General features: G+C 45.2%; 1 protein-coding gene across 1 annotated transcript; it reads left to right on the top strand.

Annotated features, from left to right (window-relative positions):
- Nucleotides 1-11162: 11162 nt before the first annotated feature.
- Nucleotides 11163-13726, top strand: LOC114273218 (muniscin carboxy-terminal mu-like domain protein). Its single transcript, XM_028214989.2, has one exon. The coding sequence runs from the start codon at nucleotides 11614-11616 to the stop codon at nucleotides 13507-13509; it is 1896 nt and encodes a 631-aa protein (XP_028070790.1). The 5' UTR covers nucleotides 11163-11613; the 3' UTR covers nucleotides 13510-13726.
- The last annotated feature ends 997 nt before the right edge of the window (nucleotides 13727-14723 follow it).

Raw genomic sequence — 14723 nt, 5'->3', positions numbered from 1 at the left:
AGGACGCCGATTGTACAGGCATCCGTTATCCTCACGATGACCCCCTCGTCATTTCTGCCCTTCTCTCCAACTATAAGGTCAGACGGGTTCTCATCGACAACGGCAGTTCGTCAGACATCATATTCCTCAGTTGCTTCTGCCAGCTCAAAATTGGAGAGGAAAGCCTGTCCACCTTCCAAACCCCCTTGGTCGGTTTCACTGGCGACCGGGTGACCTCCATTGGCTCCATCGACCTCCCCATCACTATTGGTGAATACCCACGGCAGACTACCAAGTTACTCACTTTCCTTGTGGTCGACTGTCCCTCTGCCTACAACATCATACTCGACCGCACCGTCCTCAACGCTTTCCAAGCTATCACTTCAACCTACCACCTCGCCATAAAGTTTCCCACTGACCAGGGGGTCGGGACAGTACGGGGAGAGCAAACCATCGCCAGGGAATGTTATGTCGCCTCACTCAAGGAAGTCAAGCTGAAGGAGGCCATGATCATTGAAGGATTTAACGCCCGAGATGAGGACGAGCTACCCGAGATGAATACATCGTTGAGATTCCCATTGATCCCACCAACCCAATGAAAACTGCTAAGATCGGCAGCCAGTTATCCCCCCAAGCTGAGGCCGACCTTACTGCCCTTCTGACTGAACACAATGATGTATTCGTCTGGACTCATTCAGATATGCCAGGCATCGACCCTTCTTTCATAACTCATCGCCTCAGCATTGAACCTCATTTCCGACCTTACCGCCAGAAGCAGCGCGTCTTTCATCCAGAACGCAATACTCTTATAGCCACAGAGGTCGACAAACTCCTTGAGGCCAAATTCATCAAAAATGTTGACTACCCTAAATGGTTGTCAAACGTGGTCCTCGTCCACAAAAATAATGGCAAATGGCGACTCTGTGTCGATTACTCTAACCTGAACCGAGCTTGCCCCAAAGACAGCTACCCTCTGCCTCACATAGATCTGCTGGTCGATGCCACGGCCGGTCATCAAATGCTCAGCTTCATGGATGCTTTCTCTGGCTACAACCAAATCCTGATACACCCGTCCAATCGGGAACATACATCCTTCATCACCGACCGAGGTACCTACCATTACCAAGTAATGCCATTCGGATTGAAGAACGCTAGGGCCACCTACCAACGGTTGGTCAACGCCATCTTCCATCACCAAATAGGTCGGAATATGGAAGTATACGTTGACGACATGCTAGTCAAGAGCAAACTCTCCACTGATCACTTGATGGACCTGCGGGAGACCTTCGCCACGCTACGCAAGTACCAAATGAAGCTCAACTCAGAGAAATGCGCCTTCGGCGTAGGATCTGGGAAGTTTCTGGGTTTTATGGTCAGTCAGCGGGGCATTGAAGCTAACCCTGAAAAGATCAAGGCCTTGATTGAGATGCAGTCTCCCAAGATGGTCAAGGAGGTTCAAAGACTCACTGGCCGAGTTGCAGCCCTCAACCATTTCATTTCCCGCGCAACAGATAAGTGCCTACCGTTCTTCAAAGTTCTTCGGCAAACTTTTGAATGGATGACTGAATCTGAAGAGGCTTTTCAGCAGTTAAAGCAGTGCATGGCCAATCCACCCTTCCTTTCACAAGCAATCACGGGCGAGTCCTTCTTCCTCTATTTAGTCGTCTCAAGCACCGCAGTTAGTGCAGCTCTTATCAGGGAAGATGACTCTGTCCAACGACCGGTCTACTACATCAGTCGGGCTCTCAGGGGAGCAGAGCATAATTACCCCCTGTTAGAAAAATTATCCTTGGCCTTGGTCACCGCCTCTAGACGACTCCGTCCTTACTTCCAGGCCCATTCCATAGTGGTCCTCACCAACCAACCCTTGAAGAAGGTCATGCAGTAACCAGAGCTTTCCGGCAGGCTTATACAGTGGTCAGTGGAACTCAGCCAGTTTGACATTTCTTACCGGCCTCGAACAGTAATTAAGGGACAGGCTATCGCCGACTTCATCTTGGAATTTACTAATCCTACCCCAACCACTGCCTCTCCACCCCTACCAGCTCCCATCGAGCCAGAAGACCCTCACTCTTGGACTCTCAACGTCGACGGATCATCCCGCCAGCAAGGTAATGGGGCTGGCCTCATTCTCACTAGCCCTGAGGGTGGTTATTTCAAATGTGCGCTCCGCTTCTTGTTTGAGGCCTGTAACAACGAGGCCGAGTATGAGGCACTGATAGCCGGCCTTCGTCTAGCCAGGGACATCGGTGTCAGCCACATTCGAGTGCTCAGCGACTCTCAGCTCATCGTCAGACAGATCACGGGCGAATTCGACGCCAAAGAGGGCACAATGCAGACTTACAGAGATCTTGCACTTCCCCTTGTTCGCCTCTTCAATATCTTTCACATCAAGCATATTCCTCGGGCAGAGAACTTTAAGGCAGATGAGATAGCCCAGTTGGCTTCCGCAGACCAGTCCACCCTCAGTAGTGGCGTCCGCCTCGAATACCTATCCCACCCCTCCATTTCCCCCGACCAGCATGAAGTACAATTCCTCCGAAATGAGCCCATCCCTCGGGCGTCGGATATCTTTCGATTTCGGACAGAGGGGGAACTTCCAGATGACCACCAGCAAGCCGCCAAAGTCAGGGCACGATCGTCCAATTACATCCTTGTCGACGGCATCTTGTACAAACGTGGTTTCTCACGACCCTATCTGCGGTGCCTCAATCCGACTCAAGCAACTTATGTGATGTAAGAAATTCATGAGGGGATCTGCGGCAATCACTCGGGCGGCAAGTCCCTGGCCCACAAGATACTCCGTACTGGTTATTTCTGGCCCACTCTTAATCACGATGCGACCGATTTCGTGCTCAAATGTGATAAGTGTCAACGTTTTGCCAACATCCCCGACGCACCCCCTACAGAGTTGATCACACTTTGCAGCCCTTATCCGTTCGCCAAATGGGGGATCGACTTGGTCGGTCCACTCCCTACTGGCCGAGGCCAGACCAAGTTTGCGATCGTCGCCATTGATTACTTCACCAAGTGGGTAGAGGCAGAACCCCTTGCCACCATCACCGAGCCGAACACAACCAAGTTCATCTGGTAGTCGATCGTTTGCAGGTTTGGCATTCCTCAGGCCATCATCTCCGACAACGGTAAATAGTTTGACAATGCGAAGTACAGGAAGTTCTGTGCCAACCTCCAGATCCAACCTTGTTTCTCATCCCCTGGCCATCCCCAGGCCAATGGCCAAGTTGAGGTCACCAACCGCTCTCTCTTGAAGATCATCAAAACTAAGCTAGAAGCTGCTAAAGGACTTTGGGCGGAGGAGCTACCAAATGTACTCTAGGCTTATCGAACCACAGCTCGGACTCCCACTGGGGAAACCCCTTTCCGCTTAACATACGGCGCTGAGGCGGTTATCCCAGTAGAAGTCGGTTTGCCTACTCCCAGGGTTTCACATCCGGATCCGGCACTAACCGAAGAACTCCGTCGGGCTGGCCTCGACCTAATTGAAGAACTTAGAGAGACCACCGTTGTCCGACTGGCCTCATACCAACAGAAAATGAGAACACACTACAACCGCAAGGTCCGACCGAGGGAGTTCGCTACTGGGGATCTTGTCTTGAGAGAAGCAACTCTTGCTACCAAAAATCTGATTGAGGGTAAATTGGCAGCCAAGTGGGAGGGACCTTACATTGTGAAAGCCCGATCCCGACCAGGAACTTACCGACTTCAGGACATGGAAGGTCGAGACCTCCCCCACCCATAGAACGCCGAACACCTTAAACGTTACTTTCAATAAGCTCCTATTTTTGTATTACTCAATTATTGTATTTTGTTTTCGGGAAATTCACACATTCTTGACATTCCCCCTACGCAATGTAACTTCTTGCTTATATGTCTCAGTTATCTATATGTTGTCTCAGTAACATTCTTATTTGCAGCACAAAAAGTCTCAGCTAGACTGAGCACTAAAAGCCTCTGTCAGACAGAGCACTTAAAGCCTCAGCCAGACTGAGCACTAAAAGCCTCTGCTAGACAGAGCACTTAAAGCCTCAGCCAGACTGAGCACTAAAAGCCTCAGCCAGACTGAGCACTAAAAGCCTCTGCTAGACAAAGCACTTAAAGCCTCTGCTAGACAGAGCACTTAAAGCCCCAGCCAGACTGAGCACTTAAAGCCTCAGCCAGACTGAGCATGAGCTGTCTTCGGCAGTCCGACCGTCAACACCCTCTGCCGGACTGAGCGCTAAAAGCTCCTTCCAGACTGAGTGTGAAACACTCGTCCAGACCTAACATGCAGGGCTCGGTCAAAACCAACCATACAAAACTTCATACTTGTGGAATTAACTAACACACTTAGTCACAAATTCCAGGTCCAAGTCTTCACACCACTCTTTGCTTAGTCAAATTCCAAAGACGTTCTTATCACTTTATTATGTTCAACTTTCTCAGGCCTATCATTTTATTACATTTCAAATTTCACTCTGCATTGTGGAATTCTTAAATTTCACTATCATTTTATTACATTTAACTTTCTCAGGCCTATCATTTTATTACATTTCACTCTGCATTGTGGAATTCTTAACTTCACTCTGCATTGTGGAATTCTTAACTTCACTCTGCATTGAGTCCTTATTACAAGTTTCAATTTCACTCTTATTAACAAGGAGTTCTACACACACTTCCCCCACGCCTCATCTATCTAAGATCCACAAGCAGAAATAATCAAATAACAAACACAACTGAAATTTTATTCGCTCACAACTTTATACAAACGTTCATTACAGCAAAGTTCATAACAGCAATTCATGTACAAAAGTTCATTACAGCAATTCAAAAAAAAAAAAAAAAAACAACAATGTATCTTTCTCTTCTTCCTCCCCAATTACTCCTCCTCACTGGAGAGGAGGTCTTCTTCTTCAATGCCCTCATTCAGGGGGGTTTGGGCCACATCGTCTTCGCCAATCGTTACACTACTAAGGTCTAAGTCTGAGAACAGCTCTTCAGCTCTACGTTTAAACATCTTCCAGCCACTGTCCCAGTACTCAGCCATTTCGTGCTTATAAAAGTCTAACTGCTGGAAGCTCTCAATAACTTCTGCTTCAGTTCTGCCTCCAGCGGTCGTCCTCGATGGGCCAGCCCCCCCAGATTCTTGCCCAGCCAGACTACTCGCAACCGCGGCATCAACCGCCATCTGAAATTCGGCAGACCCTTTGAATTGCTCCACTGCTGCGACGCACAGATCGGGATAAGCCGCCCTTTCAGAGGCTGCCTTTGCCCTCTTTTCGTCCAGCTCTTTCTGCAGGGCCGCCCTTTCCCGACGCCGCCTTTGCCTTCTCTGCCTCCAGTTCCTCCTTCAGGCTCTCCTTCTCCACCGTCGCCTGCACTCTCTCTGCTTCTAACTCCCTTTGAAGCCTCCCTTTCTCCTCCACCACCTTGGCGCGCTCACCCTCTAGTTCCCTTTGGAGATCGCCTACTTTGCCATCAGCCTCATCTTTTGCCTCACCAGCTCTTCATTACTACTCATAGCCTCCTCATGTCCCTCGATCGCGACGGGGCAGGCTCTTTGGGCCTCGTCCAACTTCTTCTACTTGCCAGCAAGTTGGAACTCGAGCGACACAACCTGGCGGCGTGTGTCCTTCAGCTCCGCCTTAACCGCTGGCAGCTCAGTGTGGGCACTCTCCCAACTTGCACTCGTCTTCTTTAACTTTGCAAGCTGAGCCTTGGCCTCATCTGCCTTGAGTTTGGTAGCCCCCGCCTTCCTCAGCAGGGCCCCCGCTAAGGTGGTTACCTCCATTTGAGTGGAGTATAACCCCCTTAGCAGCTCAGCCTCGTTAAATCGGGAGGCCGAGCGCAGGGCTGCCTCTTCCACAATCCCTACAAGACGGTCTACCCCTGCCCTAGCTGGGCCTTCTTCTCCCTCCAGTCGACCCGCCACCGCACGAGGGTGGTAGATCGCCGTGGTCGCACCAATTCCTCCTTCTTGAAGTGCAAGCCCCCCCTGGGGCTGTTCCTCCCTCCTTGGCCCAGGGCCAGCAGCCTCGTCCTCCACTTGCCTTTCGGGGGTGGCCTTTGCGACCCCGACGGCGATCGCCGCCACCACTGGCACCACCTCTATGACCTCTAAGGCAACATCCACCACTTCTGGGCCACCTACCTTTCCTGGAACCCCCTCCACTTCTCCCCCTTCAGACCCCACAGCCGCACTGGTTTCTTTCACACTCATCTCCCTCCTCCTCTTCTGGGCAGGCACTTCCTCACTCCGACTCACTCTCTTCTTCTTCTTCCTCACGCCCAACGCCTCCATCTCCTTCAAGGACCTCTTTTTCAAAGGGTCTGTTGGGGGCAGCCGCGGCACAAAATCACCCAAGTTTTTCTCTCCCAAGGGTTTGGGCCGAGGTCGAATCCGCTCTCTCGCAACCGGTTTTGGTGGTCGGTCGGCCTGGGACTCTTTGAATTATTGGGCTTTGGCAAGCATGGCCTGATCCTTCGCCTCCTGAACCCTTCTCCTCGCCTCCAACTCCGCTCGGTCGAGGTCCCCACTACTTGGCTTTGGCCCCAACCCCATCTCAAACAATGCTGACGGCTGAACGAGCTCGTCCCATTTGGCCTTTTCTCTCTCCCTCCACTCCTTCACCCTCTTCACCCTCCCTTCCGCAACTGCCCCCAGTTTCAGCTCCACAGACCTGATGGGCACTTTCCAAACGGTGCGCACTCCAAGCCCCCCATTGGCAGACATGTAGAACCATCGCGGCCGCCACCCCTTGATCGACGACGGCAGACCCGCCACCAATCCCTTCCCCACTGCTGCCTGCAGAGTGACCCACGTCTCTTACTGCCCCGAAGCCTTATAACACGTAAAGAATTCGTCTACCGTCATCGCCTCCCCTCCATTTGCCTTCGGCCATGCACTGGCACAGGCCAGCAGGATCTTCCATGCATTGGGCATTAGTTGCCCCGGTGCTACCTCCAGACGGTTAAGCACATCCATCACCACTTACGGCAGTGGTAACCTCAGTCCACCCTTCAGAGCTTCCTCATAAAGGGAAAACTCCCCTGGCCTGGTGTCAGACGGCCTTTCTGTTGATGTCGGTAGCAACAACTCCACTTCCCCAGGGATCTGGTATTTTTCGCGGATAGCCTCCAACTCCGCCTCAGTAATCGTGGATTTGTCAGCCTTCGTGTGCCAATGATCTGGTTCCGCCTGGCTGATTGGCTTTGGAGCTGCTATCATGGTGGAACCGTGGGATCGTACCACCGACTCCCCCACCCTCTCTGTCCTATGCTGCGCCGCTAGCTCCACAGCATCATCATCTCCAAGCGGGTCCACCCTGACAATCGCACTCCCTTCTTCGGCCATTTTTGTGGTATGTTTGCGAATCGCTTCGGCGGCAGGAACAAGGAAATTGAAAAAGTGTTGCAGAGGTGTATTGTGAGCAACAAAGGAATTCACACTTGGAATATTTTGATTTTTCGTACACAAGTAAGTGAATCGAATAATGCTAAAAGCCCACGGTTTGCCCGTATTCCAAGGGTCCTAATTAATTTTCGCCAGTTTGAAAACTTTTCAAAATCATCTGCCAAAACCGTCTCTTCAACACCCACAATGAGCTAACGTTTCGTTTCTGATCCAACGCCTAATCTTCCCCCCTACGGGATATGGCCACGTGTACGACCACGATGCACTGTCCACTCCCCTTACCCTGTCTTTTCTACTTCAAATCATCACTTGCCACGCCGCCCCTTGAGCCCCGTTCCAATCCACTCGGCCTTCCCGCGCGGTCGCCCCACCCCACAGTCGGCCTTTTAGCTCGGCCGGTCAGCCCTCCGCTCAGCCTTCGCGCGATCAGCCCTCTGCACGGTCGGCCTGTCCTCAACGATCAGCCTGTCCTCAGGGTCGGCCCCTTGGGTCGGCCTGTCCTCAACGGTCGGCCTGCCCTCATGGTCGGCCCCTTGGGTCGGCCTGCCCTTAACGGTCGGCCTTCTCGCGCGGTCGCCCCTCTTCACGATCGGCCCTTTAGCTCGGCCTTCCCGCGTGGTCGCACCTCCTCCCGGTCGGCCCTCCACTCGATCTTCACACAATCAACCCTTCCCACGGTCGGACCATCCTACGCTCGCCTCACCAACTCGGCCGCCCATCCCGGTCGGACTCATCTTCCTCATACATATTCCCTTCGCTGGTCTGAAGCTACACTCGGGAATGGGGGACTACTGACATGGACAGGCCCACAAAGGCCATGAACCACTATAAGTAACCCGAGCCCATCATTCGGGGCCCAATGCATAACCCTGCCGATGGAGTCCAGAACAGCTGGAATCCAATATGGCATCAAGAACCAACAGCATTCAGGCACGCGGAGGGTGAAGGACGAGCCACATCAGCAGACAAAGATCTGCAAAGTTATTGCCACTGCACATCACCATTAATGCAACCCATCACAGCATTTATTACGACAACACCTCTCCGTCGAAACAGGACCCCCTTACCCTGAGCAAGGTAAGCTACAGCATAGGCTTTCGGCAAGGAGAGCAGGTCGGAAGGGACAGCGAAATGATTGCCAAAGGATATAAGCAAATGTTGCTGACAAGAAAAAGGTTAAGTTTTCTATCTCTAATCTTCTCCCATATACTCTACTTCTCTTCCTAACTTGCTCGTCGGAGAGTTCACTGGGGGACTACCCCGTTCCCCGTTGAACTTGCCTGCAGGTTATCTGGTGGGCTTGATCATTTGGACACGGGCTGGAGGAGCTTGGACCTGCCTGATCCATTCACTGGGACGAACAGCTTTAACAAAATGTATTTTTTGATTTTTTAGACAAAAAAGTTGAGGAAAAAAAATGGTTGTTTGGGATAGTTTTTTGACTTTTTACGAAAAAATGTGTATTAAAAAATTGTATAAATTAGTATATAGGAGAAACTTTGACAGAGTAGGCAGTACGGTGGGCAAAGTAGTGTCTAGGAGAAGCTTGCCTCCTTTTTGGGCATTGAATTGGACAGTGTTGTTCGGCCCGTGAGGGCCCACCACGAGTTCTGTTTTGCTAATCGAAACCGTTGAATATGTAGAACTCGTTGAATACTATATACCTGTAAAAAATCACGTTAATCGGATATCGATAGCTATCTGATTAGATTAGTTTTTTTATCATCTGTTAACTATAACACCATCCTTTTTATACAAAACTGATTTGATCATGTAGTTAGCGATATCCGATCAACGTGATTTTTTACAAGTTTATATTACTCGACGAGTTCTACGCATTGAACAGTTCATATTATCAAAACGGGTCCTGTGATGGGCCCTCATGGGTCGAACAACACCGTCTTGTTTGTTTCTCCACTTGTTTCCTTTGTACAAACGGTGGGCAACTAAAGTACAACTCACGTGATATGTGAATTGTACTTTATTTTTGTAAAATTATTTTTTTTATATTTTATTTTTTGGTAAATAGTGATAACTTTTTAATTTTTTTAGTAATTTTTTGATTTTTTTACTTTTTTGAGGTATGCCTAACCAGCCCTTACTCTTTTTTTTTTCTAAAAAAGAGCAGACTAGTATCTATTTATATATAGCCTTCGTTTGGCAACTTGGGTTGGGTTGGGTTTAGGGCTATTTTAGTCACAAAAATCCGTTTGGGAAGTGGGTTAGCTTTTTGGTTTTTTTGACTATTTTAACCCAGGCTAAAAAGCTTGGTTTGGAAAGAACTTTTTGGCTTTTTGACTTTTTTTATGAAAGAATAGTATAATGATTATGGGTTGGATGTGATGTTTTGTTTATTGTGGCTAAAATAGCATTTTTTGTCTTTTGTGGCTAAAATAGCCAAAAAAACTCTTGCCAAACGGAAAATAGACTTTTTAGCCTAATAAGACAAAATGTCACATCCAATCCATAATCATTACATTATTTCTCTTACAAAAAATCAAAAAAAATCAAAAAATTCTTCACGAACGAGACTTTTTTAATTTAAATTGAGACTAAAATAGTCAAAAAGCTAAAAAAACAACCCACTTCCCAAACGAACTAGAGTTTTACACAAACTCAAACTCAATTTAAATTATAATAATTTTACCTATTTTAAATAGATTCTATAAAAAAGTCAGAAAATTAATATATCTATATATATATATATAAGTATTCAAGTAACACTTTCATAGAATATATCATATAAAATCATTATATGATAATCCAATTACAACATATTTATATTTAATTTTTTCAATAAATTTTATATAATTTCTATTTTTACATATTTTAATTTTCTAAATGACTATAAAAGAAAATTAAATAGTTAAAATTACTTTTAATTTTATGTTACTGATTCTTTTTCTAATTTACCTATTATTTTTAATATCAAAATGAGTATTTATTTTACTATCTTATAATTTAATATATATCATACAAAATTATTATATGATAATTACACTTTTATAATATAATAGAACTAAAATTATCAAAATATGCAAAATAATTTAACTAAAATTAATATATATATATATAAGTATTTAAATAACATTAATATATATATATATATATAAGTATTTAAATAGCACTTTTATAAAATTATAGCACCAATATTATCAAATTATATATTTTAAAATCATACTTTAATTTTAATTTTAAAATTAAAAATTCTCATTTATAACATACACATCATACCATCAAATAATTTTTTTTTAAAAAAAATGGCAAGTGCATTGCACGAGTCAATTACTAATGTATATATAGATAAATATAAACTACTCATTTTATTCTAAATTGAAATTGTAATTATGAAACTATAAATTGAACTAGAAAGTACGGTTCATCTATTTAAAAAACCAAGACCAAATGGTGTAGTGAGAAAGTAAACTAAACTATAGTGTTTGAATCGAATCGATCTACAAATATATATTTTTTGGTTCAGCCCTAACTTGGAATGTTGAATGCATAAGATTTTTTGGTTTTTAAATTTTCAAAAATAGTTTTGATGTTTTTGCTTATCATATCTTTTTTAGTAAATATTTTAGGTAATTTTTTATTTTTTAAATACACAAATACATTTAAAAGGTTGAAAAATGGTGAATTAAAAAAATACCAAATACAAAAAAAAATTATAAAAAAAAAATTTCACAAAAATTTTAATTTTTAGATCTAAAATGTAAATATATATATATATATATAATATACTTAAAAATTATTTTTAAAAGTCAAAATGAAATAAGTAATGGGTTTGGGGCGACCCGGCTCAGCCCATAAACCACCCTGAGACTTTCTTTCCATCTCTCTCTCTCTACCCTCACCACATTTCTCTGCAACATCGATCGATCAACAAAGAAACTCTGATCTTCCATTTTTTTCACAAAGCTTTTCACTTGGTAAAGTAAGTGCTCTCACTCTATACATTGTTTCTTCTGAATCTCTAATCAACCAATCTCTCCAATTTTTCATTCAATTACCTTCCAGATCTATCTATATATCTATCTCTCAATTTTTCAATCTCTCACGAGAGATCCAAGAGCACAAAACCCTAAAACACAAACAACACAACTCATTTACACTTTGACGTATTGAATTTGATAATCAAATCGAAATTAGAGAGAAACCCTTAAAAAGATCTGATTTTGCTAGTCCAAACCCTAGATCCAAACGAAACCCAAGTGTTAGCTATGTCCTGTTTAGCGCTCTCTCTTCAACCAGCCAATGGATCCGACATTTTGCTCCAGACCCGGGAATGGTTCCCTCCTGCCCGAGCCCTCGTTGCCCTCTCGGCTTTCCGGCAAACCCGTCTCGCTTTCGCCTCCGGGAAGCACCAGTTGGCCGAGGACGGTGATACTTCGCTCGGTGACGACCCACTTGCCGCGTCCAGTGGGCAATTGATCGTGGGTGTCGAGAGTCGGTATCGTGTTGTTTATCGATTGGTGAATTCGATATATGTTTTGGGGATCACCACGGTGGATCAAGATAAAAGTGTGAACAATGTGTTTGAGTGTATTAGTATAGTTAACCAGGCGGTTAGCGTAATTGTTACTGCGTGCCGAGGTGTTGATGTTACTCCCGAGAAGCTTAGTAGGAAGTATGCTGAGATATACATGGCATTGGATATAGTTTTGAGGGGGGTTAGTAACATTAGGCTTGCAGCGATGCTTGCGTCAATGCACGGTGATAGCATTGCCAAGATGGTGCATTCAGCAATCGACTCCGAGAATAAGATCAGGGGGGCTGATAGTTGGGCCAATGTAGAACATCATTCAGCTGAGCAACAGGCTGGTGTGGAAGCATTTTCAAATGCAAGCTTTGAATTACCTCCAGAGACTTTGGAAGCTGGTGATGAAGCTGCGGCAACCCTTGCTCCGACTGGGCAGAGCACATTAAATGAACAGGAACAGCAGCAGAAGCCTGAGGAGGATCAGACAGAGAAAGACCCATTTGCAGCGAGTGAGGCCCTTAACAAGCCTGAGGAACTTGTGGGTGGTTTTAAGAAAGATAAGGATCAGTCATCTACTGATTTGTCGATAGCATTGGCAGGTCTTGATGTTTCTACATTGCCGCCTCCTGCAGCAACGGAATCAACACACATTGGTGTTGAGGGGTTTGAAGGAGATTACGGTGGTATAGAGTTCAGTCATGAAGGATCGACTTTGGCAGAAGATTTTGAAGGGATGAATCAAGCTTGGGGTGGTGGGTTGGATGCATCAGAGTTCGTGGATCCAAAGAAAGCTGCAAAATCCCAGGGGCTTGGTGGGCTTGAATTGTTACAAACTGGGAGTGACGCACCACCAACCGCTCCAGCTGGAGCTGGCACTCCTCTTGAAAACCTTTTGGTGGAAAAAACTGAAATGAAGGGTCCTGAGATGTACATTTCAGAAGAGATTAGTGCAGAGTTCCGGGAATCATTGCTCGCTAGAGTTGGCTTAATGGGTGTGGTTTATTTAAGAACACTGCCCCCAAAATCTTCTGGTGATAAAGAAACTGAGTTTTCCTTTAAGGTTGAGGGCACGAGTGGTGTGAAGAGAGTGGTCATGCAGAGCTCTCGTGTAAGCAGCCTTGGCAATGGGATGTTTCATGTCAGGACTGCAGCCTTAGAGGAGCCTATACCAATCTTGAAGTATAGTTTGCTACCCCGTTCAACTCCACTTCCATTGAGAGTTCGTCTAATCAAACGTCACAGTGGTACTTTACTTTCACTGATGGTGCAGTATGTTTCAAACCCAGATTTGCCCGCACCCCTGACTGATGTAACAATTACTCTGAAACTGCCGGTGGATCCATCTTTGCTGAAGGTTTCACCAAAAGCCATCTTGAACCGTTCTGAAAAAGAATTGAAATGGCACATTGAAGAGATTCCTTTGAAGGGTACTCCTGGCAGGTTGAGAGCAAGGATGCCCGTGGACTCGAGTGAAGAAGATGGTGGGGATGAAATTGAGGTTGTTGGTTATGTGAAATTTTCTATTCAAGGAACTAGATCATTGTCTGGATTTTCTCTACGGCCTGCTTCTGAGGGTAAGACAGACTTTTATGAGGTTAAGCACAGGTATGAGAGTGGGATTTATACGTGCAATTGAACATGGATGATTTGTCCTATTGTGTTTCTTTCTGTTTTGTTTTTGTTCAACAGGATGTGTGTGGTTTGGATGTGTGTGTAGCATTCTTTGAACTGTAGCTTGTAACTTAGTCTCAATGTTCTCATCTGAAAGGTTTGCGTTTTTCAGTTACCAGCCATTGGCTATGTAATACATAGTAAACCTTGCTCTTTATAAATGTTTTCCTGTTTAAATTTCACTACTTTGTCTAGTACTCTGGATTCATGTCTCTAAAAAAATTGGTTACTTACTAGGAAGAAGTTCTGGAACTGCTGACCTTTATTTTGTTATACCTGCCCTATTATTTGACCATATATAGAAGCGTCAGACTATGTCGATGCTGCTAGTGTTGTTTCTGTTGCTGGTGTTTGAGATAATCACTAAATGAAATAATCATTTATTGTTTACGATTGTCATCTAGAACGTTGGAAAATGCTACTTATGTGAATGCAATTTTTTGTGTTGATTGTGATTGCATATACTTTATTTCGTGCTTTATGTGATGAACTGAAATTAAAGCAGTTGAAGGATTGTACAAACCTACTACTGGTATGAGAGTATTTTTTTAATTGGCTGGCCTTCTCGGTAATTGCTCGATTGGTAGAGGAGGGTGCATTGAGGTGGAGGATGTCAAAGTAGGCCTTTTTGTGGTGAAATCTTTCTATGGAACCCTGGCGGGGGGTTATCAAGAGCCTCCTTTTCCTTGGAAAGGGGTTGGGGTCCCAAACGCGCTTTCTTAAGTGTCCTTTTTTTCTTTTGGACAGCAACACATGAAAAGATTCACTTGACAATTTGATTCATAGGCACCTTTTTTGGGGTCAGTTGGTTTGCATGTGTAGATAATATGAACAATCAGTTAATCACCTCCTCATTCATTGTGGGGTGTCTATAGAGTTTTGGGATTTCATTCTTAACTTGTTTGACATTGAATAGGTGTTTCTGGTAAAGGTTGTGGATCTCCTTGATGATTGGAACTTGGAGGATGCAAGAGTTGGTAAGATAAGAGAGAAAGCCTGGATGTTGGCTTCTTCTCATGTCTTGTGGTTGGTTTGGGGTGAGAGAAATTGTAGATCTTTCAAAGGGTCAAGGAATCCGTTTTTTAAAGCTAAAGAGTAGATTTTTGGATGTTGGGGTTGTTTAGTCACTTGTTGGATCTATTTTTGTATTTCATATAATTTCAAGTAAAAAAAGATGTA

This window comes from Camellia sinensis, chromosome 11, assembly GCF_055761805.1.
Source record: "Camellia sinensis isolate YWXY chromosome 11, ASM5576180v1, whole genome shotgun sequence".
In the NCBI taxonomy this organism is placed as follows: domain Eukaryota; kingdom Viridiplantae; phylum Streptophyta; class Magnoliopsida; order Ericales; family Theaceae; genus Camellia; species Camellia sinensis.
The sequence above is the reverse complement of the archived record's forward strand: the minus strand, read 5'-3'. Positions and strand labels throughout refer to the sequence as shown.